At 36.5% G+C, this 25,500-nt stretch overlaps 14 protein-coding genes across 14 annotated transcripts; 4 read left to right on the plus strand and 10 right to left on the minus strand.

Moving 5' to 3' along the window:
• Positions 1 to 94: 94 nt before the first annotated feature.
• On the minus strand, positions 95 to 1,477 carry C9374_014168 (uncharacterized protein; the record flags this gene model as incomplete). The annotated part of the gene is made up of 1 exon (XM_044690126.1): positions 95 to 1,477. One exon carries the CDS (start codon positions 1,475 to 1,477, stop codon positions 95 to 97), a length of 1,383 nt encoding a protein of 460 aa, XP_044553600.1.
• Positions 1,478 to 1,771: 294 nt separating this feature from the next.
• C9374_014169 (uncharacterized protein) lies at positions 1,772 to 2,725 on the minus strand (the record flags this gene model as incomplete). The annotated part of the gene is made up of 1 exon (XM_044690127.1): positions 1,772 to 2,725. The coding sequence occupies one exon, from the start codon at positions 2,723 to 2,725 to the stop codon at positions 1,772 to 1,774; it is 954 nt and encodes a 317-aa protein (XP_044553601.1).
• A 373-nt stretch (positions 2,726 to 3,098) lies between these two features.
• C9374_014170 (uncharacterized protein) lies at positions 3,099 to 3,368 on the minus strand (the record flags this gene model as incomplete). The annotated part of the gene is made up of 1 exon (XM_044690128.1): positions 3,099 to 3,368. The coding sequence occupies one exon, from the start codon at positions 3,366 to 3,368 to the stop codon at positions 3,099 to 3,101; it is 270 nt and encodes an 89-aa protein (XP_044553602.1).
• A 215-nt stretch (positions 3,369 to 3,583) lies between these two features.
• C9374_014171 (uncharacterized protein) lies at positions 3,584 to 4,618 on the minus strand (the record flags this gene model as incomplete). The annotated part of the gene is made up of 1 exon (XM_044690129.1): positions 3,584 to 4,618. One exon carries the CDS (start codon positions 4,616 to 4,618, stop codon positions 3,584 to 3,586), a length of 1,035 nt encoding a protein of 344 aa, XP_044553603.1.
• A 1,722-nt stretch (positions 4,619 to 6,340) lies between these two features.
• Positions 6,341 to 6,997, minus strand: C9374_014172 (uncharacterized protein; the record flags this gene model as incomplete). Its single annotated transcript, XM_044690130.1, has 1 exon — positions 6,341 to 6,997. One exon carries the CDS (start codon positions 6,995 to 6,997, stop codon positions 6,341 to 6,343), a length of 657 nt encoding a protein of 218 aa, XP_044553604.1.
• A 524-nt stretch (positions 6,998 to 7,521) lies between these two features.
• On the minus strand, positions 7,522 to 8,412 carry C9374_014173 (uncharacterized protein; the record flags this gene model as incomplete). Its single annotated transcript, XM_044690131.1, has 1 exon — positions 7,522 to 8,412. The coding sequence occupies one exon, from the start codon at positions 8,410 to 8,412 to the stop codon at positions 7,522 to 7,524; it is 891 nt and encodes a 296-aa protein (XP_044553605.1).
• Positions 8,413 to 8,583: 171 nt separating this feature from the next.
• On the plus strand, positions 8,584 to 10,839 carry C9374_014174 (uncharacterized protein; the record flags this gene model as incomplete). Its single annotated transcript, XM_044690132.1, has 1 exon — positions 8,584 to 10,839. The coding sequence occupies one exon, from the start codon at positions 8,584 to 8,586 to the stop codon at positions 10,837 to 10,839; it is 2,256 nt and encodes a 751-aa protein (XP_044553606.1).
• A 154-nt stretch (positions 10,840 to 10,993) lies between these two features.
• C9374_014175 (uncharacterized protein) lies at positions 10,994 to 14,020 on the plus strand (the record flags this gene model as incomplete). The annotated part of the gene is made up of 5 exons (XM_044690133.1): positions 10,994 to 11,423; positions 11,497 to 11,761; positions 11,815 to 12,070; positions 12,145 to 12,792; positions 12,851 to 14,020. 5 exons carry the CDS (start codon positions 10,994 to 10,996, stop codon positions 14,018 to 14,020), a joined length of 2,769 nt encoding a protein of 922 aa, XP_044553607.1.
• Positions 14,021 to 14,109: 89 nt separating this feature from the next.
• Positions 14,110 to 15,546, plus strand: C9374_014176 (uncharacterized protein; the record flags this gene model as incomplete). The annotated part of the gene is made up of 1 exon (XM_044690134.1): positions 14,110 to 15,546. The coding sequence occupies one exon, from the start codon at positions 14,110 to 14,112 to the stop codon at positions 15,544 to 15,546; it is 1,437 nt and encodes a 478-aa protein (XP_044553608.1).
• A 165-nt stretch (positions 15,547 to 15,711) lies between these two features.
• On the minus strand, positions 15,712 to 17,459 carry C9374_014177 (uncharacterized protein; the record flags this gene model as incomplete). Its single annotated transcript, XM_044690135.1, has 2 exons — positions 15,712 to 17,157; positions 17,229 to 17,459. The coding sequence occupies 2 exons, from the start codon at positions 17,457 to 17,459 to the stop codon at positions 15,712 to 15,714; spliced, it is 1,677 nt and encodes a 558-aa protein (XP_044553609.1).
• A 251-nt stretch (positions 17,460 to 17,710) lies between these two features.
• On the minus strand, positions 17,711 to 19,579 carry C9374_014178 (uncharacterized protein; the record flags this gene model as incomplete). The annotated part of the gene is made up of 1 exon (XM_044690137.1): positions 17,711 to 19,579. One exon carries the CDS (start codon positions 19,577 to 19,579, stop codon positions 17,711 to 17,713), a length of 1,869 nt encoding a protein of 622 aa, XP_044553610.1.
• A 499-nt stretch (positions 19,580 to 20,078) lies between these two features.
• C9374_014179 (uncharacterized protein) lies at positions 20,079 to 22,780 on the plus strand (the record flags this gene model as incomplete). Its single annotated transcript, XM_044690138.1, has 3 exons — positions 20,079 to 21,598; positions 21,696 to 22,063; positions 22,185 to 22,780. 3 exons carry the CDS (start codon positions 20,079 to 20,081, stop codon positions 22,778 to 22,780), a joined length of 2,484 nt encoding a protein of 827 aa, XP_044553611.1.
• Positions 22,781 to 22,869: 89 nt separating this feature from the next.
• Positions 22,870 to 24,159, minus strand: C9374_014180 (uncharacterized protein; the record flags this gene model as incomplete). The annotated part of the gene is made up of 2 exons (XM_044690139.1): positions 22,870 to 23,845; positions 23,915 to 24,159. 2 exons carry the CDS (start codon positions 24,157 to 24,159, stop codon positions 22,870 to 22,872), a joined length of 1,221 nt encoding a protein of 406 aa, XP_044553612.1.
• Positions 24,160 to 24,318: 159 nt separating this feature from the next.
• On the minus strand, positions 24,319 to 25,230 carry C9374_014181 (uncharacterized protein; the record flags this gene model as incomplete). The annotated part of the gene is made up of 1 exon (XM_044690140.1): positions 24,319 to 25,230. One exon carries the CDS (start codon positions 25,228 to 25,230, stop codon positions 24,319 to 24,321), a length of 912 nt encoding a protein of 303 aa, XP_044553613.1.
• Between the last annotated feature and the right edge of the window lie 270 nt (positions 25,231 to 25,500).

The following is a 25,500-nucleotide window of genomic DNA, read 5'->3' on the forward strand; positions in this document are numbered from 1 at the left end:
TTGACGTGTTTGTCAAGTGAGAAAAATTAGACTCTTTGTAACGCTATTGAGTTATTACTGGATGCAAAATCTGCATTCACAAGTATTGATTGTCTCACAGTATTTTCAAGCACATTTCATCCAATTCTTTCGTGACAGTCTGTACAAAGTGTTCTGCTTCGTTCTCATCGTTTAAACAGAACTGTCTAAAGTTTTCAATATTACTTAGCAAGTCAATAAAGTGAAAATGTTGCAAAATTTCTTCATACATGTTCGACAAGTAGGGTTTAAGAAGAGAAGTGAAACGGTGTTCCAAATCAGTCACACCAATACACCAATCTTGGAGAATGGTTCGATAATCTTCCTCAATCACAGAGAGACGAGCCCATTCATAATCAATAATTCCAGTAATTTTCTTGCTCTTGGGACAAATCATGACATTACTCATGGAGAGATCGCCATGACTGATAAAAGTTGAAAGATTTTCCGTTTCTACCCTCTCTCGAAAATCTTCATTCAAATATTTCTCAATATACTTCTTCATGAATGGAATGTATTTTTTAAATCTTCCATTTTCTATTCGTTGAAAAATTGGAATTCTAAATTCAATAAGAGATTTTAAATAATCGACATAATTTGCAAATGGTCCTTTCTTACTATCCACATACGGACAAAGAGTCACACCAATCATGTATTTTTCATTGTGTTCTACTCTCACATTCATCATGTTCAAAAAACTTCCACCAAACCATTTCACAGTTTGGTTCTCATTTTCCACAAATTTCAATTCAAAACTTGTTCGATTTTCTTCATGAGTGGTATCCCAACCAATTCTTTCCACACACAACTTGGAAGCCACTCGTTCTTTCATTTCCATTAAATAATGAGCAATTTGTTCAATCCAAAATTTTCGTTCATCAACATCAATGACTTGACTGTGTTCACTCATTGAAATTCCTTGTAATTTTTCCATTAAAAGATATTCGTAGCCACATAGTGTTCCGTCGAGATCAAAATCCCATAAACGCGGAACTCGAATATATTCAAAATTATGTTTTTCCTTATATAGAAATTGTAATAACGTAATTTCATTCACAGTTTTTGCTCGTTTCCAAGCATCTCCCAAAGTATTCACTTTTAAAACAAATTCTAAAACGTGAGAATTTTCTTGAGTATCATTCGTATTGGGTCGTGTGAAATTATTGTTAAATTTCACCAACGACGTCGAATTTGAAACTGGAATGAACAAGTCTGCTGAAAAATTGAAAGACTCTAACACTTCTCTCATCCAAATGAAATAGACCGAATTAATCACTCCTTCCGATTCTGCAAAAAAAGAAAAATTAAATTCATAAAATTTTACAATATCATTTTCGGAAGACACTTTTTGAGCTTTCACATCCTCATGATTCGATGAAATCATTGGATGTTTTAAAAGTGCCTGCTCGAGAATGGATTGCACATGATGCGACGAGAGAATATTTAAACTCTTATTCATTTTTTTTTGTCCTTCAAATTTTATGAGCGGTTTTTTTTAAAGTCACATGTCAAAGAGTGAGTGGTTGAGTTCATTAAGGAACTCACAGGATTAATAATAAAAATGAGAGAGTTCATGCGAGTTTTACATGAATAACGTGAATATTTTCTACAATTTACAAATGGTGAATTAAATGGATAGAGTTCATCCACTCGACTGTTCCATCAAGAAATTGAAATAATTTTCCAAAACGTGAAAAATAGTAGTTAGAAATCATTAGAAAACAGACGTAATGATGGTTAGCTTAGTAATCTCTTAGTGTAAGGCATACATGACCAATATGGTTGTGAGAATGAGAATAAAAGATGCAATGATGGCACTCTTCCATAACGTTTCCTTATCTCCAAATAGGTTCATCATTGCGCTACTCGTTGTTGATAACGAAGAAGAAGATTCATTCTCCTGTGATGAAGACAGCACCTCTTCGTTCTTCTTTTTCAAATCTTCACCATCATTCGTGGAAATGACAGGTTCTGGCATATCATGATACAATTCAGTCTTTCCAAACACTCCTTTCAATTTCGTCGTTTGCATTTCCTTCTTGGATTGTTGCTTGTACTTTTTCAATTCAGCATCTACTAATTTCACAAGGGCACTATCTTCGGAAGCATACTTTTCTTTCACTTCTTGCATTAATTCCTTACCCTTTGTTTCCTCAATACCATCCAAATAACACTTGGCTCGTCGGAACATGATTTTCTTTTCAGAGGCATGATCTTTCAATTCCTTATTATATTCTTCAGCCTTTTCCAAATGATCCAAAGCCTTAGAATACTTGCCCATCTTCATTAAACTTTGAGCCATATTCAATTGAGCAGCTGTTTGATAGGAGAGAGCCATCTTCAACTCGTCGGGTGTGCTCTCACTCTTCTTGAATAAAACTCCCATAAAACGATCAATCTTATCATATTCATCGACTGCTTCTTGGAACATCTCTTTACGGTAGAATTCATTGCCTTTCTCTTTCAAGAGTTTGAGAGCTCCGAGTCGATTCTGAAGTGATTTGGGTAAATGAGAAAATTCATCAAGGCTAATGTTGTTGTCATAGGAGGTTCCATCAATGGAGGTTGTATTATTGTGGTTGTTGTTTTCAGTAGTGGTGGTACTACTACTATTGGATGCTTCTGTTGTTGTATGATCATCGGAATTGGTCGATGATGGAATCAATGATTCCGATACAGTCGTTGAGTGGTTTTGAGAAGAAATCATTCGTTTGATGAAATATACTATGAAATAACACTAGTTTGAATTCAAACACGTTTGTATCGTGATAATATAGATGACTTTGAAAATCGGAATGATCCAGAGAGGTGTGTGGGAGTATACACAATACAACTAGCGCTCAATTTTTCTTTTTGTAAAAGTTTGATGGAATTTGATGCGATACTTTTGGTCAAAGTAATTACTACCATTAAGATTCGTTTCTGAGGATGTATGAGACTCTGGCGGATGTTAATGCAACATTATTTTCAAACACAATTGTTTAAAATTATCAATAAGATTTATTCAGGATACGATCTCTCACGCACAATTTGAAATTCACAATTTCTTTGAAACAACATATTCGAATGGAATTACCTATTTACTTGTGTTGCAAATCCTTCTCCACTCGTTGCTTCTCCTCTTCAGTCACACTTCCTTTTTCTCGATTGAAAATTTTGACGGTAGTAAGACCTTCGGAACTGTAAATTTCTGGATTTTCTGGAATGAGACATCCGACAGGATTTTCTCGAACGAAATGTGGAGAGTCTTCATAGTTGATTTGAGCGAGTTGTCTGGATTGTGGACTTCTGGGTTCTGTTAAATCGACAGAGGATGCTGCAGGTTGATTTGGGGTTTGACGAGTGGACATTTAAATCAGATCGTGGTAATGTTGAGTGGTGTGGTTTGTGAGTTTTTGTTGTTGAGTGTGATTTCGATGTGATAGTGTCCAATAATGTTTTTCTTTTACACACCTCTCGATTTGTTGGTTTCTGAAAATGGAATTTTGATTTTTTGGGAATTTTCTAAATGGGTTGTGAAAAATTTGACCATGCCAAATAGGTGTACCAGTCCTATGAGCATTCCCTAAATTCCCATAGTGACACGTTGTTTCTTGGATGAGGATTTGACATTTTCAAGTATGTTTGCTTGTCCCTTCTCTCCAATCTCATCGATACTCTTAATGCATGGCAATACGGTGTATTTCTGTCCTATAGGGAAATACATGAACAAATAGAATGGTTCATCTGGATACGTTTGTGTCACATTAGTTATATGAAGTACTTCCTTTCCGTTAATGAGATAAATAACTTCACCATTGTCAAGATCAAGTATCATTCCAAGAATATCCTCTGGATCTAATACAGAGTAAACTCGAAGTAATTTCCCGTCGACCTCTTTGAGTCGGTCAATGATTTTCTCGCCTGGATGTATCATGCATGATCCATCTCTCAAGTACAAGATGTAGTCGAATTGTTGGGATTTGATTTTTTTCACCTCACTTTCTTTGATGAATCCTACACCACTTCCAAAACGAGTCGTGTTGAATGTTACTCTGAAATAGAACTTGCCTCTCGTCATGCCAAAGTTGCTGACGAGATAGCTTGATTCTTTAGTGGATGTATTTTCCAGACACATGGTTTGAAATGTGGGCATTGAGAGTTGTATCACTTTGGTAGGTCCAAATGAATTTTTCAAATGCCATCGCTTATAATCTTCTGTAAATTTAATCTTGTAGTCTTGCCATGTTATTTCCATTTGATTGTTATTGTTACTGGTATCATCATTGTGTTGATGATCGTTCCCATAGACATAATCGCCAGGATAATTGACACTTGACACTATCTTGCTTCGTTTATAATCAAATAAATTAATATAACAAAAGTTTTCATAATACTCCTTCCAGATCTTGTTTATCATTCCGTTACTATTTCCGAGGCCATAATAAAATGAATTTAGCATTTCAATCTTTACAAAATCCATCGGAGTCATGTAATGAAAGATATGATATAACACTTCAAGTGGGAGAGAACCCAATAGGTCTTGATCATTGCTTTGCGAGGAGAGATGAACTCGTATCGGAGAGGATGGTGCAATAATTTGCTTGAGAAATTGTTTCATTTTTTTTTAAAGAACATCTGCCTGTAAGTGTGTTCCAAGTTTCGTTTTGAAAAAAACTAATCTTAATGTCAATGTCAACCAAGTGGGAAACGGATTCCATTAATGATTGGCAAATATTCAACACATTCATTTCCAAGTTGATTCATCTCTGATTCAACAAAGTCTATTCTTCAAATATTCGCTCTTGGCAATTTATTCATACAGAGGGAGAGATTTTTCTCTTTTTAGTGGCAGATGTATTATCCTAAGTGCGTTCTGAAAAGATTTTATGATGAAAAAGTTAGCCTTATCCCCGCTACTCGCGGTTGACGTTAATTTTTAACGTTTTTTCGTCAAAAATTACAATCAAAAAGTTAACGAAAAAAATTTTATTCTCGCTTGAAAAGCGTTAATTATTGACGAAAAAACGTCAATAAAAAGCGTTAATTTTCCACATTAACGATTTCATTATTCACGCGTCAAATTAACGTCAATTATTATGATGTTTCATAATAAAAATAATTGACGAAAAATTAACGCTCCTTATTTCTCAAATTTCTCTTTCATTCTCGCTCAACCAATCGTTCACTAATTCAATCTCTTCAAACCACTCCAAATCTTCAAATCTTGTATATTTATCCATTTTCCTCACATTCATTCATCCAAATTCTCTAATTTATATCCAACAACAAAGCTAAAGTAGCCAATTTAATGAATATAAATGGTAAATGAAAGATGAATTGGATTGACATTACTTACTTTTGAATAATTTAAGCTATCGGGTTGAAATATCATCTAATTCAATACTTGTATTTCATATCATCTTTTCATTTGTTTATCATGATGTTGGTTTTGCATTCAGTTAAAATATTTTTCAGTTGCGGCATAATAATCATAGTGATCAATAGTTCAATCAAAACACACTTCAAATTCATATAAATGATATATCAATTTGTCATTTGTTTTGATATCTCTATTGCACTGACATTATTATTCACAACAAGTCATATTTTAACATCAATCAAACCAATCCCTATTCATGACAAACAAATGCCTCGATGATCTAAATACACTCCAGGCTTAAAATGTTTAAACATCAAACTCTAAAGCATTGAAAGCTCTGTTAATCAATCCATAATAATTAACAACCTACAAATAATCCTTCATAATACCAAGCAAATTCAGCTTGAAATTCCATAACTCGATAATATAACATCTTTTTCAGTTCTACCATTGACAAATGTTAAGAAAGCGGTTGTTTGGTTATTGTTGCAACTACAATCCTTTAACTCTCAATGCATAGTGGGACAAGAGGGTACGAATAATCAAACAACCAACTGTGGATCAAATATACTTGAAGTCTTATCATCCCTATCCTCAATTGATTATCATTAAATTCAATCCCTACCTCAAGATATCCCTTCATTATCTGGATGTTAGAACTTGGCTTATAGAAAACTTTATCAATAAAAGCCAGCTTTGTCCTTTATAAGAGACAAAAGGCAAATGATAGCAAAGACAGTCCTCCATTTCGAGCAAACATGAAACGTGTCGATATCTTTGGATGATTTGGAGATCATACCTGTATCAATGAAACACGTACACTTACGCAAAGCAAGCTCTAGCAGCATATAAGATGAACAAGCGGCATCTGTTGATGAATGAATGTGATTGTTGAACGTGGAGGCTGCTACAAGCTTTTGAGAATTTTTTTAAAACAAATTTTTTGTGTAATTCAAGATTTTACAACGACTGCTTGCTCTTGGTTTTGGATTCATGCTCTTTCTTTGATGCGTTGTGTTTTAAAGTTCGACTTAAATTCATCAATAATATTCGTTCCGCTTTCCACTTATCCAATGGCACCTCAGTACATTCTAAAATGCAATCAATTACAATATCTTTCTGATCATCTTTCAAAAGAACATAATCCTTATCAAACAAATAATTGCTAACAATGCCAAGCCGAGCCGTCTTGTTGCTGTTGATAATTCTGGACACCAAATTTGGGGGTATTTGTTTCACATTAGCACCATATGTGACAGAAATTGTTTTGCTTGGAAGAATATTCGGGTATTGTAATTGAAGAGCAATTAATGCGTTCAATGGCTTATTCAATTTGATGATTAATTCTTTTAGCTGTTTGTTTTCCAATGATAAGGCCTCGTTTTTCTCTCTGAGGTCTTTGACTTGCTGAAGGAAAAAGATATCACTAGCGAAATTCTTATAATCAGTAGGTTCCGTAGACTTGGGCTCATTTTGCAAAGGAGAATCATGTTTCGATAATGTAAACAACAAGAGTTTGGAATTAATTGGAGGAAAACTAATGGGTTTGTAACTCGCCAAACATCCATCCTTTGGAAAAGGATTGGTGTTTGAGGGATTTTCTGCATATTTTGTCATTAGACTTTATTGAGCAGAGTCCCGAGCATTTGAAAAGGGGTGTAGAAGGTAAAAAACTCCAAAAACCGCTCAGCGGAAAAAAAGGAGAAAACCAGAGAAACGCAAGGAAGTAAGGAGGAAGTGATGAGGAAGAGATGGATTGTGATCAACTCATATTATCATAAATAAACCAGGTGTCAAAGGTGGTGACAATGTCACATTAATGTAAAATTAATAATAAAATAAATTAAGGTTATAAAAATAAATATTCAACTACTTGTCGAAAAGATTCGAACAAGGCAGTCCCGCACTGTCATAATGTCCTTCCTTACCACAAGAACATTAAGGATCAGCGAAAAAGGAACTTGAAAAGCTTAAGAAAGCATGATAAGGGTGGGAGTGCGATGGGTGGGAAGTCACTAAGCAAAGCAATGAGAGACGAAGCTCGAGTATGCAGAAAATTTTTTGAGCATAAAAATTTTTGAGTATGCTCAACCAAACTCATTTATTGTTTACAATCGAAACATTCCTGCCCTTCACTACGTTCAGAACAAATCACTCTCTTCAACATTTGAATTTGAGTTTGTTCTTGAATCCGAAATTTCCGGTGGAGTTATAGAGAGAACTTCATTGTCATCAATTTTGTCATCATCGACTTCAGTGTCATAATTCATGGAAAATAAGGAGACTGGAGTACATCCTCGCTGAACCGTAGAAAAAGCATTTTGAATCATAGGAGCATGATTGGTTCGATCTTCAATTAATGAAAGGCATGAAATATCAAAAATCGTCTTCTTTTGATCTTGAACGAAGGATGGAACGTGAAATATAATGTCATTTAAACTGCAATTAGTTGAAGTGAGTAATTGAACTCTTCCTTTACCAATCTTGTAGTAACAATTCTCTCCCTTTTCAATAATTTCAACTAAATCTCCAACTTTGAGATTTGAACTCACAGGTGGGCATGTGGATTCAATTAAACCTTTTTGTTTCAAAAGGCTTACACTGATAGCCTTGACTGCAGCACATATTCGTTCCGAAAAATCTTTGTCCGAGCTATAAGTTTGCAAAATTGACTGTCGCAAGCGTTCTGGATTACCAGCTTGAATACCAACAAAAACCTTTTCTCCTTGTTTGAGAAATTGATTCATCAGAATGTATGTTGCAGAGACAGAGTCTTTGTTTGTAATGTCAATATCCTTGTTGTGAATGTTTTGCAAAAAGTCTAAATATTTCTCAAGTTGAGGAATACTATTACATAAAGCATTTTCAGAGTGTTTCGCAATTAACTTAGCTTGTTTTTCATTTGGCTTTTTGGCCTCGAATAAAATTATTTGCTCTAAATCGGAGGAAGTGTCTTGTGTTGAAAGTGTACTATCGTTTGCTTTGGTTTTCTTTGTTGCATTCTTGCCAGGGTGTGATTTTGTTCTTTTCATTTTTTTGAGTAATGTTGAATCTTGTTTTACAACCGTTAAATGTCCAATTTGCAAGTGGATCGAAAATTTGGGAACGATAGATATTTCTTGACGAATATACGTAATTGGAGACACTTAATGGAATCTATATCGTTAAACAATCAACGTTCTTGTTTTGTGTTGTTGTAAATAATGAAGCAATTTGGTTTGAAGCGCCAAACTGTAGAAGGGTCCAGTTCAATTGTCAATTCAAAATACAATCACGAGCCAAATTATGAGCCTGTAAATAAGTTTCGTAAGACTGTTGCTCATTGCATTGATGATGATTCTTTGTTAGATATTGGTGGAATAGATATAAATTACTCTTCTCAGAACCATACAGTAGAAAATCAACAATGTAATTGTAGTGCAGAGGGTCTGGAAAATCTCTGTTCAGGTTCTCATGATTCATCTCCGACGAATGAAAATAATCCATCCAATGCACAATCAGAACAAGACGACCTGTTACAGTTTTTCAGAGAATATTGGAGTGATGGAGATGATGGCATACTAGATGAAGAAGTTCTCTCTTCCCATTCATTTTCAAGCGTTGTGAATGATAATGTCAATGTAAATGTTGATACGTTGATGAAAAAAATTCTCAAGTTTGCAGTAACAAGTTCTCTCTCTGAAAATTGTCTCAAAATGGTTTTAAATCTAATTCGAGAAGCCATTCAACTCATTCATGAGAGTGATAAACAAGAACTTTCAGATAAGCTGACATTAACAGGGTTCTATAAGTATTTCCTTTTGTCTTCAAAGACAAAGAAAATTCCAATGTGCACTCATTGTCAGACGTATCAAAAAAATCCAGACCAAAAATCCTGTCCTAAATGTGGGAAATTATGGAAAGATATCAAAACTCATTGCTTTTTACGCCCATTAAAATTCCAATTCGAGGAAAGGATATTCAGAGAGCCACAATTTTTGGATCAATTTAAACTTGATAATCGTGATCCCCAACTTATCCAAGATCGTTGTGACGGATACATCTACAAAAACATTCACAAAAAATTCGTAGATGAAGGAGGAAAAACTATGACGTTATTTGGTGACGGTGTTGCTCCGTTTAAATCTAGTCAGCAAAGCTTTTACGAATTCTCTGTCACATTCAATGAGATGAAACCAAATGTAAGAAAGAAGCGCAAGAATAACTTTTTGTGGCTACTATTTCCTAACAAACCATCTCAAGAAGAAATCAATTTGTGTTTGAAAATCATGATGGATGATTTGAATGTGTTCAATGATCAATTTAAACAAATATCATTGAGATTAGAAAGAGTAATTGCTGACTTACCTGCAAGGTCTGAAATTCTCTTATTTCAAAAATCAGGGTATTATTTTTGCCATTTATGCGAGATTCGAGGGGAACCTGTTCAGTTACCAGGAGGAACTACTCAAGTTAGATATCCACTTAGGAGAGACATTTCTAGTAATCAACGAATTGTTTTTGGTTTGAGAGATCGACATTTTTGGAATAATATTTCGGGAAAAGAGTTGTCATGGGGTGTTCGTGGATATTCTCCAATATTAGACCAGAGTTGGAAACCAACTCCCACTACAATATGCTCCTATGATTCAATGCATAACTTGTATGAAGGAATTATGCGTGACATGATGGAGATGATTCCATTTCAATATTGGGACGAGTTCGACAAGGAATATCTCAAGCAAAAATTTCCTTCGTTCTTACATAGACACCCGAGATCAGTTTCCAAAAATTTAGTACACCTTAAGGCAATGGAGATATATATGATTATTCACTATTATCTAGATCTACTTCAGGATGTTAAGAATTTCAGTATGATTGAGTTGAAGTATAAAATTATTAAGAGAATGGTTGTTGTAATTGACAAGTTAACAGATGCCATTAATATAGCTGATTTGAATTCAATTAATGAGGAACTAAGAGGTATTTTGGAGGATTATCAAGAGATGGTAGGTATTGCAAAGGCTACAATGAACTTCCATGTAGCTAGTGATATGGTGCGAAATGCAAGCCTATATGGTCCATTGGCACATAATACAGCCTTTGTTGGGGAAAATCTAAACTTCACATTGACCAAGCCGTTCATTTCATCAAATTCTGCAAGGTATTCTATTATGTTTTTTGATATGGCGCAGTTATGCGATATATTTGGTTTAAGTGAACTCAAACCTTCGGAATGTGTGTGTGGTCATTTCGTATTGAAGAAAGAGAGAGATGTTGTGGCTGATACTTCTTGTACTCCTGCAAAATACTTCAAAATCAAATCATTCACGGATTCCACAGTGACTTTGCAGAATTTGTCAGACAGGTCTGTGATTGAAGTGTCCAACAAAGAGCCTCTGGTTCCTTGTGTTACTGTTACTAGAAAGGGGAAGAGTTATTTCATTCCGATGCACAAGAACGTAAATCAATATATTTAATGAAGCCGTGATGAAAAATAAACCTTGCTTTGTTTCGAAATTTTTTTTTTTGCAGGTGCGCAATTTTTGCGTTGTTTTTTTAACGCAAAAGCGTCAACTTTGCGAAGAGGGTTGCGGGTCCATGAGAAGCGGGTCATTGAGTAAGGAAAAAAAAATGAACTCACCGCCTCAATCTTCCTCACCGAGCGGAAGGATGAGAAGAGCCGAGTCTCCTTCCTCATCCTCGGTTCGTAGTGCTTCACCGACGAACTCCACAACATCGGGAACGAAAAAAGCAAGTAAGCGTAAGGAGGAGATGGTAAAGAGTCAGAAAAAAAATGGACGTAGCAGTGTGGAAGCAGTTGGAAAGAATGGTGAGAACGAGAAGAACACTTTGGTTGAGAGGCTACAATTAGCTCCCGATCAAGTGCTTCTTACGATTGAAGTTATTGGAGTGGGTAATGTAAATATAGTCGCTGAGAAGGATACAGATCTCATTGATGTTTTTGATACGCTCCGATCCAAAATCGGGATGAATGAGTTCGGAATGCAATTCTTTGGATTATTGGAGCAAGTTTATGATAGCGAAGGATCCATGCCACTGGGTATGTTTTTCATGATGATTTTTTTTGATGAATATTAACATTATTTTCTTTGTATTATTGATTGCACAAATAGGACGATTTGTGAATTTACAACGAACCATTCAGGAAGAAAATATTACCACATCCTCTAACTTGAAATTTGTTTTACGAACAATTAAGAGACCGGTGGATATGAAAGATTCTGTGGCAGAGAGTATTATGGTGAAACAAATCCATCTCAATTTCATCAACAGGCTCTACAAGTGCACAGAAAAACAAGCAGTCTATCTTGCATCATTGATTTTACAGATAAATTTTGGCGATTACAATCCAGAGAAGCATAAAATTGGATTTCTAAAGTAAGTGATTTCCGTTCAAGATCGACATGTTCGCTTAATGGATTTTTTGTTAGCAAAATTGCCCTTAACACTTTATTACCCGTTTCCGTTGCAAAGCACGATAATCCTTACTGGCAGGAAAGACTTTTCCGAGTGCACAAGCAGCATCAAGGCCTTTCAACAAGAGATGCTATATACAAGTACTTGGAGGAGGCTAGTAAGACATCACATTTTGGAATGAAATACTTTTATGTGGAACATGAAGTTGGACCTAAACAATTAATGGGAATCGCAGAGGATGGTATTTTCTTCTTTTCAAATCTGTCACCTGTAAGTTGGAAAACTTCAAGCAACCCTTGTGAGTTTTTAACACTCAACAACATGGTCGAATTGATCTTTTGCAGAAGCCTGATTGTTGGAGATGGAGAAAAATTAAAACATGGACAACATCCATGACAAACGAGGGAAAATACAAGATTGAATTGGAGCGAGTTGGAAATGACAATGAAAAAATCTCTATTATTACTTCGAAAATGAAACATGGAGCAATCTTGTTTCTTATTCAAGATTATTATTCCCTCTTACCTGAAGATATGAGGACATGTCAAGTGCAAGTTCAACCAAATCCATTGGCCTCTCTATATCAAAAACCTTTGAACAGAATATTCTTGGCAAAAGTTTCAAGCAGAATTGAGTATTTAATGGGATATTATTGCGAAATGTGTGCAAGGGCAAAGCTCGTTCCCAATCCAGTGTATTGTCGTCAGCTCGATAATGCTCTCGATGATGACACTACATTGACATCACTTAGTTTGCGAGCCTTAAAAATTCATGACAAAATTTTGGCCTATTATTTAGATCCCATTGAAACGTGCTTGATTTATCAACCCAATATCAACTTTTCTTGGAAAGAAAATTTTACTCTTGAAAGTTTTGATTTTGGTTACAATGAGATCAAGATAGAAGTGCCCAGATTACTTCATGTATTGACCTACTTTCGATATTTGAAATACCTCAATCTCTCTGTAGTCCCTTTGAATGAACACTCAAATGTAAGTATCTCATACGTTACTCTTTTGCCGAGTGTTAACAACATTTTGTTCAACAAAGATATTGTCATCATTCTTGTTACAGTTGACAAACCTTCAAGAATTAGAGATTGCCAAGTGTGGACTCAAAGACAAGTCCATGCAAACCATTCTTATGGCTTTGTGCAAATGCAAACAGCTTCAAAAATTGAACCTTTCCAAAAACCATATCACCAATAATGCTCTTGAGCATGTCACTTCGTTCTTGGAAACGGTCAAGTTGAAACATTTAAACATGTCACTGAATGAAATTGCAGTCACGAAAAAGGATACCATGGTCATGACTTTTTTCAAAACATTAGAAACCAATCTCTTTGTGTCCACACTCAATGTAAGTGGTATCAAATTAGGAGAAAAAGGAGGAGAATATATCATTGAGTTCATTCGAGTGACAAGTACTTTGAAAGATGTCACAATTTCAAATGCTGGCATTGAGGGCAAAGTGTTTTATAGCATTGGACGTCTGCTGAGAAATCACCCCTCAGTTGAACGACTTGATATTTCCATGAATACTATAACCAAGGGAATGACACCTGAGGAAGAAGATGAAGCATGGTACTTTTTATCGGTATGCAAAATGTTAAAACAACTCGACATTTCCGACAATCAAATTTTTCAACATTCCTTGGACATTATTTCCAAATACCTGATCGAGAACAAGACATTGACTGTATTATCGCTTGCTGGAAATCCGGTTACAGCAATCAAAACGTTTGAAATTTCTGCTACATTTTGTCAAGCTATATCTGCAGTTCCTACTCTATTCCTACTTGATGTCACAAGTTGTAAAATAGCCACAAAAGGAGTCATTGACATTTTCGAAGCCGTTTCCAAGAATAATTCCATTAAGGAACTTTATATTGGAAGAAATTTTGTAAAGAATTTTGCCGATGTTTCTCATGTTTTCCGGGAATTGAAATTACGAGTGTTGGATTTGCGACAAATGCGAATTAATGACAAGAACCTAGATCAACTCATTCCTCATTTGCGTGCCAACAAGCATATTGAAATTATCAATTTCGAGGGCAATCAAATTACATTTGCTGGTTTGGAGAATTTCTTAAAGAGAATTGGAAGAAGATCTGTATTGAAAAAGGTCGCCTTCGTTGGCAACACACTCAAGGACCCTCAAAAGAAACTCATCTTTCAACAATTTCTGCATCATACCAATATTCATCATGTAGTTCTCTAGAATAATTAAGAAAAGATCACAACAATCATTCTGAGACACTTTGATCATTCAACATGATTACAACGCAGTGAACTTGGAGTTTTAAAAAAATGTCCTCGATTCATACCAATATTGTCGTCTATGGTTGTGGCAACAATACACACAGCATTCTTAGTCCAACAACAGGACCCATAAAACAACCACGATTAATTTCCTTTTTAAAGGCTTTTGAAAATGCCAATCTCCTTCCAAAATCATCAACCAATTCCATTCCGACCAGTTCATCATCATCATCATCCAATGATGATCAAGATGAAAATTATTTAATTGCCCTCCAAAATTCTCAAATTCCTCATCACTTTTCATTGGTCCAGGTGAGTACGGGAGGTGATTTTGCCTTCTTTCTCTTTCGGGATCATTGCAAAGGAGAAAACCGTTTATTTGCTTGTGGTTATACTGGTACAGGTGAACATGGTGTTCCACAAGATGGTACTCAATCCACTTCTCAGTTACGAGATGTGACTGAAATGGCCAAGAAACAAATTCTTCAAAAACAACCGAGTTCAGTGGTTGGAATGGATATTAAGCAAATTGGTTGTGGTTGGAATCATTCCATGTTAATGGTAGAATTTGAAGAACAGACACAAGAATTGGGATTACCGAATCAAAAGAGGTTGGCCTTTTTCGGATCGGGCTTTAACAACCATGGTCAATTGTCTGTTGGAGATACATCTTCAATATCGAGATTTGGACAAGAGGCAGATGTGTCACTGGTCTCACGAGATCATTTGTATAGTATTGAAAAATTCTTTTTAAGATATAATACGTGTGCATTTATTACAAGAGATCGAACCTTGTATGCTTGTGGAGGAAATTCTAGTGGAGAGATGGGTAAACATGGAAGTGTTTATCGATTTGAAAAGATTGCAACCAATATTTTGGAAGCTGATTTTTCATATTCACATGGAGCTATTATTAATTTAGATGGAGAAGTTATGACCTCTGGACAAAACGATTACAACAAATTGGGACATTCCTGTGCCGGTTCCTATCAATTTATCCAAGCACCATTACCAAATAATGAGAAGGGTCAAAAAGTGGCTCTTGGAATTCATCACACAGTCGTCTTGACACAATCTGGCTCTATTTATACGGTTGGCCATAATGATAACGGTGAATGTTCTTTGGGACATCATGCAAGTGCGTCTGTTCTTATTCGAGTGCCACTCGATGTTCATTTTAAGGATATTTGCTGTGGTTTTTATCATACTTGTGCCTTGTCAATCACGAATGAAGTTTATATTTGTGGAATTGATGTCGATACGAGAGGCAGCAAGAATATATTGTCACCCTTAATAACAAACGATCCGTTATATCGTACCGTTAATGCCATAGCGAGTGGAGGCTATTATTCGTTAATGTATCGTCAAGATGAAGGTGAGAGCAAACGAGTGAAGGAATTTATGTCCAAGTTATTCAAATTTTCCAAGTTGTCAGCGGAAGGAAGCACTAGTGAATTGCAGGACGTACAAATTCAATTCATGTGAAAGTGTACTACTGATCATTTAAAGAAAATTAAATAATTTATAATTTATATCAATAATGGTTAGTGAGCGATATTCATATCCTAAACAAAGAGCGTCCAACAACGACAACAAAATCAAACATGAAGAACTTGGTCAGATTAGTATATAATTTATAGACGAGAATGTTCATGCCACAACGTTCCTTAATAATGTTTCCAACAGCTTGTCATTTTGTAAAATCGTACTCTTCAAAGAATTAATTTTCTCCAACTTGTCCACAATATTTTGTTCCAATTCTTTTAGTTGTGCTTGCACGGAGGACACTTCTTGCTCAGTTTTCATCCTCTCTTCGATCAGCCGTTGTCGTTGGAGTTCTACATCCTTCCTCCACATGTCATGTTCTCGTTGCATGCTGTCAAGATCTTCTTGGATGTAATCCATGGTTTTACCAAGTGGATTCACTTTAGAAATTAGAGTTTGAATTTGTTCCCTTAGAGTTGAGAGTTCAGTAGTTAATACTTCCTTATCTTTTTCTTTTTTACCTGTTTGAAGAACAATTCCCTTCACTGGTTCCTCAGACGAGGGTTTGGCATTTGGCGTTTTTCCTGCATTTCGCTTCTTTTCAATGTCACTTTCGTTTTCCATTAGCCTGTTAACTAGAGTTCCTTTTTGTTCTGCATTAGTGTTGTTTTGAGGGGCGGATCGAACAGCTACATTCTTCTCAATAATTATTTGTTCTTCTTCCTTGTCTTCAGTATCGTCTGTAATCAAACCTTCCGCCGCTTTTGTTTCCACTTGAGTTTTTTCTGTAGGCATTTCTTGTGTATCAATGGTTCGAACATTGGTTTTAATTTTTGGAGGCGCTCTTCTCGCTGATTGACCTCGAGATGAGAAAGGCCTAGAATATTGTGCCAAATTAGGATCTTCTTGATTGTTAAGAGGCTGTTGCTGATCCTCTTGAGCAGTTGTGTTTGGAGTGGAAGGTTTTGAAATCTCCCTGCCAGAGTTTGGTCGGCTGATGCTGGCTTTTTGCTCAATGGAATTAGGGGTCGTCGATCGCTCTTCTTTCGATGGAGTGGGTGGCTTGTTCGTTACGTTTTGAGATGCAGAGACACCTCTCGACGATGGTCGTCCTTGATCTTGATTCAAGGATGGAGAGTTCGATGATCCCTGTTGCTGTTGAGGTTTTGATTCTACATTGGTTGGGGTGTTTGATGGAGAAGGTTGCTTTGGTTGCTGTTGCTGTGGGGGAGGTTGTTGAGGTTGTTGTGACGATGTGGTGGATTTTTGTGGTTGTTTGTTTGTGGTGGCGGCTCCCGAAGAATCTGATTGTGTACTTGAGGGTGGTGTGCTTGTGTTTTGTTGCTGACCAGCAGCCTCCTTTTTTTTCTTGTCATCCGAGGCCTCAGTAAAATCCTTATACTTTCCAGATTTGATTTTTTCAATGGCCTCCTTGTATTGATATTTTTCCTTATTTCCAGCTGCTTCAGCCAGCGCTTGGAAAAACACAGAAATATTCTTTGGCGTTTCTTTGCCCTTAATCATGAGTTGTATATTTACAGGAACATTTTTCTTAACAGTGTGGACAATTACATTGATTAATTGCTTTAAGAATAGCGTTTTTTCTTCGTTCTATATACAAACACGTTGATCATTAGGAATTGGTGAATACCATTGCGATTCGTTCGCTATCTACAACCTACCGTTAAGTCCTTCTTGGCTTTAAGAAATTCCTCATCAAACAATCCATCGGGATACCCTCGTTCCTTGATCAGACAAAGAACAAGAGCTTTAATAAAGGCAACCGGAGGTCTTGCCAAGTGTTTGTCCTGAAGAGGAATTTTTGAAACCAACGGTTCCAACTTTTTCTTTGAAATCTCAATACACTTTCGGGTCTCTTCATCAAACTCTGACTGCTGTTGTTGTTCGCTCATGATGGTGATGGCGGTGCGATCGTCGATGATGGAATATTTTTTTTGCAGACTTGTTGTTGTTGTTGTACTGAGTTTGGGCGGCAAATTTGTCTCTTGAGGATATTTCAAAATCAATTCATATTAAATAGTATATTATTATTGTGTATTAAATTGGAAATGATAATCTTAGGTGGTTTAGGTTGTTGTCATATGCATACTCGGGATTGTATGCATACATGGTGTGCACAATTCAAATAGGTCGGTTTAGGATATTACATGATGGAACACCATTTCGAAAAGAAGGATTCTTGTTCAGCTTGTGTCGTTGACACAGTGTCCACAGAACGATTGGGACTCGAGAGTGAATGGGATGACTTTCTTGGAGCAGATCTTCTTGCTTTTCTAACAATTGGAACTCTGGTTGGATCTGTAGTGGAGGAGGGAGGCACTTCAACAACTTGTACGGATGTTTCTGCTTCTCGAGAAGGTGTTGCAGAGGATGGAATAATTTCCTCGCTCGTTGTAGACGAAGTAGTAGTACTAGTTGTTGTAACAATGATGGAAGTTGTGGTGACAGTGGTGGCTTCTTCCATGTCGACGAATGGAAGAGGTTTTTGCTTTTTTGGATGTACATCTGTTGTAGTTTCATCTGTGGATACTTGCTCGTGACCCCTCTTGACAACAGGTGGTTTCTCTGGACGTTCCTTTTTGGCTCTATTCTTGAAAGCATTCTCATCTTCATCGTCGGAAAATGTGACAATCTCAGTCTTTTCGTCTGCATTAAGCATTGCATCATAGGATTTTTGGTGATTGGAAACAATGTTCATGGTGCTGGCCTCATCCAATGGTGCACTAATGACATTGTGACAATAAATGACATCGAAATTGGTTTTGATTTGAGAAATTTCATCTGGCGAGAGTTTGTCCAATGGGGAACTAGGTTTGTCATGAGTGGCACGTTTCTTGTGGAATTCATCCTCTTCTTCGTCGCTTTCCATTCCTTCCAAGTCCTTCTTTGTTCTGAGAGCAAATTTTTGAGAGCTTGTTGGGGTGGTTGTTTTTGCTGGAGTTGGAAGAAGCTCTTCGTCGTCACTACTAGAAGTGCTACTCATATCGTCTTCATCTGAAGATAAATCATTTGCTTCCTCTTCTTGTTGCTGTTTCTTTTCTCTTTCATATTTACGAAGTCTGGCAATCAATTCTTTTTTTTTACCATAGACAGTGAGTCCTCGTTTTTGTAAATATGGTTTAAGCTCAATGATCGTCATATTGTGAGCATTTTCCAAGTCTAGATCGTCTTCTACAAATTGTTTTGATGGAGTTTTCTTGGGAGTTTGAGCTTTGTGTGGTGTCCTTCGTGATGGTGTTTTCTTTGTTGGTGTAGTTGCTTCAACGTCTTCCTTTCGTGGTGTTGAGGTTGTCAATGATTCCTTAACACCAGATTCCGTGTTTTGACTTGCATGAACTAGTGAAGGATTTGGTAAATTGAACACTGTTCTCAAAGTTTGCACATCAGGATAAACCAATACAAAATATGGGGCATACACATTTCCAATGATCTCAGCAATTTTTCCTATTGCTTTTCCGTCTTTGGAAAACAAAACAGCGCCAATATTAAGCTTTATCTGTGTCCTCAAAAGCTCGCTATCAATTATTTTGTTCTCCTTAAGATTCACGTCGTTTTGAGAAACAAGATGTTGTGTAGCGGTGCCATTCTTCTTATCCACGAATACTTCAATAATTACTCTCTTGTCCACAATATTCGTAATTTTACCAATAGGTTGTAATTCTTGTAAATTGGTTACATGTAATGCAGACAGTTCTTCGGGATAGCTTTGAACGCCTGTTTCCAACACTGCTGTTTGTTGTTGTAGTTGTGGTGATTGCTTATCATCGTGTTGGCTTGATGTAGAAGGATGTGGTAGTGGGTTTGAAAAGCCATTACTATCGGTCATGACTACATCCTCTAACACTTGTTGAGTAGACTCAAAAGGATTTCTGGTTGCATTCAATGGATGAAAGAGTTGTCCTGTTGCATTATCATCGGAGGAGTACCACATTGCCGATGGCGATTCGGGTCGTATTGCCTCAAACAAGCCATGGTCTTCCGTATTCAATGATTGGTCTTCTCCAAATTCCATGATGATTGTTAATATATAATATATTGAATTGGTTGTATGTTCTTTGTGTTTGTTAACTTTTTAACTCTTAAATTTTCTTGATGATGAATGCAATGATGTGCCTGTCCGAGAACTTGTGTGTGCACAATATTTTTGTAACGGTTTTTTTTCTTTTAATTTTTTGGCGTTTTTGTTGAATGTTTAAATTGTCAAACTCCAGCTTTGGGTTTTTTCTTGTCTGCTTTGAAATCTAGCAAAAGTTAACGAGTACAACAGATGTTTCTTCAGAAGAAGGAATTCCAAAGAAAGAATAACGTGTATGGCGGCTTTAACTTGACAGGTCTTAAAGCAGTGTTAGCCAATAATTAATTCCACCTCCTGTTTTAGTATTAAGTGAAACATTAACTAAGGACGGACGATCTGAACACGCAACGAACAGCAGATCCATTTTTTTCAAGAATTTTTGCCCTATTTCTTTTCTGCAAAGTCGCTCGAACGGTCTTCATCAAAAAAAAATTCAATGATTTCATCTCCTTCGTATCAGTTCCGATGTTTGGGACAACCAGAGATTCAACCCTTCCATCAGACCTTTGTGTTTGTAGAAGGCTCTTGGAACGATGATCCACATAATGGCCAAAAAGAGAGTCAAAATTTCTTGATCTATGAAATTTCAAATCTTCAACACATTCAGTGCAAAGAAGTCTTTCGTGTGGATGATCTTTCTCAATTGTCCGATAAGAATCGGAAAGAAGCACGTTTGAGTGAAGTAAAATTGGATTGGGAATTGGCATGGTTATTGAATCAGAAAAATAATTCAAGTGTTGTTGAATTGAATTCAGTCAACTCCAGCTCATCCAATTTGGAGAAGAAGGATGATGCCAGAAAAATCAGAGCCGTTGGTCTGGTTGGATGCTTGATCAGTTCTCATTGTACATGTAACGAGCATGCAATGATTACGAACTGGACTTTGCAAGGTGAAATGAGCCAACATGTTGAAAAGTATCGAAATAGATCCAATAATAATGCGGTTGGCTTTGTGAATGGGAGAGCTCTCTTCATGTCCTCTCTTGGTGTGAATACGCTTCCAGATCTTGAGAAAATACTTGACGATCGTGATGAAAGTATTGCTATTGATAAGGAAGGTGATGATTGCTCAACCACAAGTTTAGTTCTAGAGCCAGTGCAAATATTTACTCAAAACAATTCTGCTGCAGCAACAACACAATTCAGGGACTGTACAAATATCATGATGGTATTGCCAAGCTCTAACATTGCACATAGAGAGTACTCCTTTAGTGGAATTTACTTTGGTGGTTCAGTTTACAGATATTCATTGAAGGAAGATGGATTTGTTACGAGTCATCCATCAATTCCACTTGTCGATGAAACCCTTTCGAAAAATTTCTCCTTTTCTAGAGGTAGCTTTGGACGATATCCACGTTTTATTCCTTTAATTGAGAATGGTCAACGATTGAGAAGTTTTTTCTTCCAGGAAGGTAAATTATACGAATTCGTTTGGAGTGATGCTGAATGTAGCAGCTTGAAAGTCGTTCAACATTTGGAATGGTTGAACAATGATTTTGATAGTGTGACAAGAATTGGCAATGTTGGACTCTTGCTTGGTTCGAATCAAAGTACCATATTTTTCAGGCCTCAAGAAAAAATTTGCAATGATGAACCATTTTCTAAGGCAAAAGGAAAGATTTCTGTCTTGAACAGAAAGCTCAATGGTGATGTGTTTTGGTGTGAAGAATCGGAATGTGTTGCCCAATTCAACAACCAATCACCACAAATGTTTGAAAAGGTACTCTCTTTGCAAGATTTATTACAATTGGAATTCAAACTTGTGAGTGAGCTATTCGATGAAGAATCTGCTTTGAAAGATTTGGAATTCTCTTGTTATGTACCTCGTGTACAAAACTCCAAATTATTAGAAATTGTGAACCCTTCCAAACTTCATCGTCAACAACCAAGAATATCCATTGCTTACCAGTGTGCTGAGAATAGATATAACGACATGGAAATTATTGCAGGAATTGGGTAGGTTGTACATAATAACTCTACAAATGTGTTCACACAAAATAATGTGTGGTTTAAACCATTTTTTTCATCAAATTTTCATAACCAATGACAACAGCTGTAAAGAATGTCAAGACAAGTTGGGAGACATTATTAGTGAATCATATGTGGAACTTGAACCTAAAGATTTTGCATCCTATCTCGGAGCTCCAATCATGCATACCACGTCATGGTTCGCAGATCGTTTAGAATATCGTTATTTTATTTTGGACATGAAGGATGGGAAACAATCAAGTGGAGTCATTAACGTTGCAAGTATTAATGGTGGATGTAGTTCTACAACCACGATCGATTTGAATGAATTAGTGAAGAAACGTGACACCAACGTAATGACCGATGAAACTTGCGATACCTTTTCAAAGAAGAATTCAAAGACCTTTATTGGTATTCTTTCACCCAAATCTCAAATCACACAAATTGGAGAGAGTAGTTCCACCTCACTCTCACGCAGTAACAGAACAAAAACCTAAACTCTTTGAAAAACTTGCGTTGGAACAATTATTCCAAGTACAGAGTACACAAATTCGTGTGTGTGATCCCTTCTCAGACACTGGTGGAGTTATTGTCCAAAATGTGAAACCTGGATTGTGGAAATGGGCTCAATATGGCTGTGATTCGAAAGAATATTCAGGTACAGGCAATGTGGCTCAGCTCGTTGCGGTTCATGGTGATTACAAACACTTGTTGCAAGATCCTAAAATTTGGATCGTTCCAGAAGGCACTTATGGTCACACACTCGATCGTTCTAGAAAAATTGAAAAGACTGAATTTCATGAACAAGAATTGGAAGGAGGATGGTATGTCATGAAATTGGGAGTTGGTGTCGATGTTGCAATGGCTGGAATTTATGATCAACAATATTTCAACGATGCCTCCACATTGGAACTTGAAAAGAAACAAAAACCTTCGGCTCTTGATCTTAATTTTAAATTTAGTTTTCAATCGGAATGGCAAGAATATGTGAGTAAGGTAATGGAGCAAAGAGGCTATCCAAGTAGTATTCCTGTACCTTATGGTATTATTTCTTCGAGTGGTTATGGAGATGGATGTTATGCTTGTTTGTTTAAGAAGAGTGAGGATCATGTGGTTGCTGTGAAATTGGTGTTTGTTAACGAAACTAGTCACAGTGATGACGATGAGTAATCAAGTTGTGTGCACATACTTTCACCCGTAAATTAAATGACAAGATCGATTTTGTTATTAAGCTCAAGTGTTTGTTATCTTGAATCACTTCAGTTCAAGAAAATATCTTCATACAATGTCCTCTCTTCTTTTGCTGGAAAATGTTCTCTCAGCACACCCTCTTTATCAGCAAAATACCTTAATGTTTCTTTTGTTTTGTCCACTGAAAAAAGCTTACGAAGTAATTGTTTTGGAGCTAATCGTTCGTTAGGCATTTCTTTCAACGATGAATCAATAAATTCTTTCAATGTTCGAGATGATTCTTCTTGTTCTTGCAAACATTCTTCAATCTTCGATTTGTTGCAACAGTCTTCTTGGCTCAACCTAAAGCATTCTAAAATAACAAGTCCCAAAGAATAGACATCGCTTTTAGGAGAGATTTTGTGTTCGTTATCTCTTTCTGGTGCACGATAACCTTTAGAATAGGATTTACAGGTCAGCTCTTTACCGTTGCGTTTGCATTCATAACGAGCATCAGTTTCAATACATTCGTCGAAGGTTTCAGATATTTCAAAATCGATCAAATAGTAATGATTGTCATACTTGACAATATTTTGAGGTTTCACATCGTTATGAATCATGTTCTTCGATTCTAATATCACCATTTGGCATAGAATGTCACAAATCATGCGTTGAACTTCCTTCCCTTTCATTCCACAACGAATTATTTTGGGCAAGCCAATACCTGCAACACTGATCAAACTATTGTCTGGTCCACAAACCACATACAATGTTCTCATCTTGCTCATGACGGTCGATGTTTTTCTCCATTCCCACGCGCGACATGTTTTCCAATAGACCTGCAAAGAGTCGTTTTCTTGTAAAGATTTTCTTCTCAACACCCCTCTACTCACAGTCTTTCCATCATATGGCGTTCCGTCATATTCTTCAGGAGTGAAAGTATACTCAAACCCCAAAATATCAATGTCTTTGGATTGCTTCTCCAAACCATGTGTCGAGTTATTGATAAAAGTGGTCTGTTTGATATTTAATGAGAAACATTCTTCTAATGTCTTGTTTTCCAATCTTGTTCAAAGGTGGTGGTGATCATAGAAAGAACATGATCATGTTCAGAATTAGAAAAGACATGCTTACATGCTTTTGGATTTCTTTGGTGTAGAATTTTCCTCTTTTGCAAAACAAACCTCCGATAACAATTTCTGTTTTTTCATGCTCCTCTTTCTTTTTTTCTTGTTGATGGGGGTGGAAATTTCCTTCTTATTAGGATGAGAGTTATTCATGTTTTCAGCAGTTCTAATGTTGAAGGTTAGACCCGTACAACCTTGTAACTCTGTAGTCCGTTTTTCAGAGGATGATGAAAGTCTTGATTGTGGAGGCATTTTTAAAGATTTCTTTTGGCGGTTTTTATAGATGAGTGGTAAGGCTTGAGTTTCATTCGGAACTTTGGTATCTATTTACTTTGGTACTATTCGTGATGTTAAGGAATCTTAATGATACCTTAAATGATACTCCTTACTCCGCGGATCGAAATAGAATATTTATTGGTACAAATTGAAATTGGGTTTGTTTCTTTCCTTTGCAAGAACATAAATGATCACACTTACGAATAGCACAATGAACATGATGACATCAAACAGAATGAGGAAATAAATTGCTTTCTTTGAAAACCTAGCAAATTTTCTTTCTCTTGGGTTGTGTGAATTCTTAAAGTATCCGTAAAAGGCAAGTAAGGGAAGAAGTGACAAACATGGGACCATCCATACCAACATGGCCACAGCAATGGCAAGTCCAAAATATAATTTCACATGTTTTGAAGGCCGAGCAAGTAAAGACGATCGTCTTCTCAATGTTTGCAATGTAGAAGTATCCTCTTCTGTGGTGTGAATATCAACTTCTTCCATTTCATGATCTGCTTCGAATGGCACTAATTGAAGGGAATCAATTCTCTTCTCAGAACTGTCTCCATAAAATTGTGGTGTTCCAGTCGTGACAAGAGGTATGGTCGAGGAGGATGAAGATGTTGATGCTTGTTGAAATCCTGCGCCGCTCCATGTTTTCGATGGTCCCTGGCCTTTATCAAAAATAGCTGGACTAGAATATTGAATAGAAGAAGGACTGATAGTTTCAATAAAGTTCAAAGATGTTGCTCGTTGTTGTTGATGATGATGATCGAGTGGAATACCTTTATCATCTCGTGGTGGTTGTGAAATGGTAGTTTCAATATTGTTATTATGTAATAGTGACGCTGGCGATGATACAGAGGCCTCACCTGGCGTCAACATTGTTGAATAATTCCACTCAGTAAGTGATGATCCATGAGGTTGCGGTTTCAATAATGGTCTTTCTGTTGAGGTAGATTCCAACTGTTGTTGTGCTGGACGTAGGGTTGTGGTTGCTGTGGTGTTGTATGGATCATTGGAAGTGGTTGAGTCCGTTTGGTTTCTTTCCATTTGTTTTCGAGAGGATAGTTGTGCTTGTGAAAGCGTTTTTGGAAATGACTATTAAAATGTAAAATAGACATTTTAAGAAGTGAACGTTTTCACATCCTAGTGGTATGATTGTCGTTCGTTGTTCAACAAATTAATCACCATGCTTGATGAAGAAGATTGCCACATGGAATGGGAGTCGTTGGTTTTGTAACAAATTCTTGTAAATGGCATGCCAGACCTATTTCTAAGATAAAATTAACAGGTAGTCTAGGAGTAGAGTGATAATATTAC

Source organism: Naegleria lovaniensis (assembly GCF_003324165.1).
Source record: "Naegleria lovaniensis strain ATCC 30569 chromosome Unknown tig007, whole genome shotgun sequence".
NCBI lineage: Eukaryota > Heterolobosea > Eutetramitea > Acrasida > Naegleriidae > Naegleria > Naegleria lovaniensis.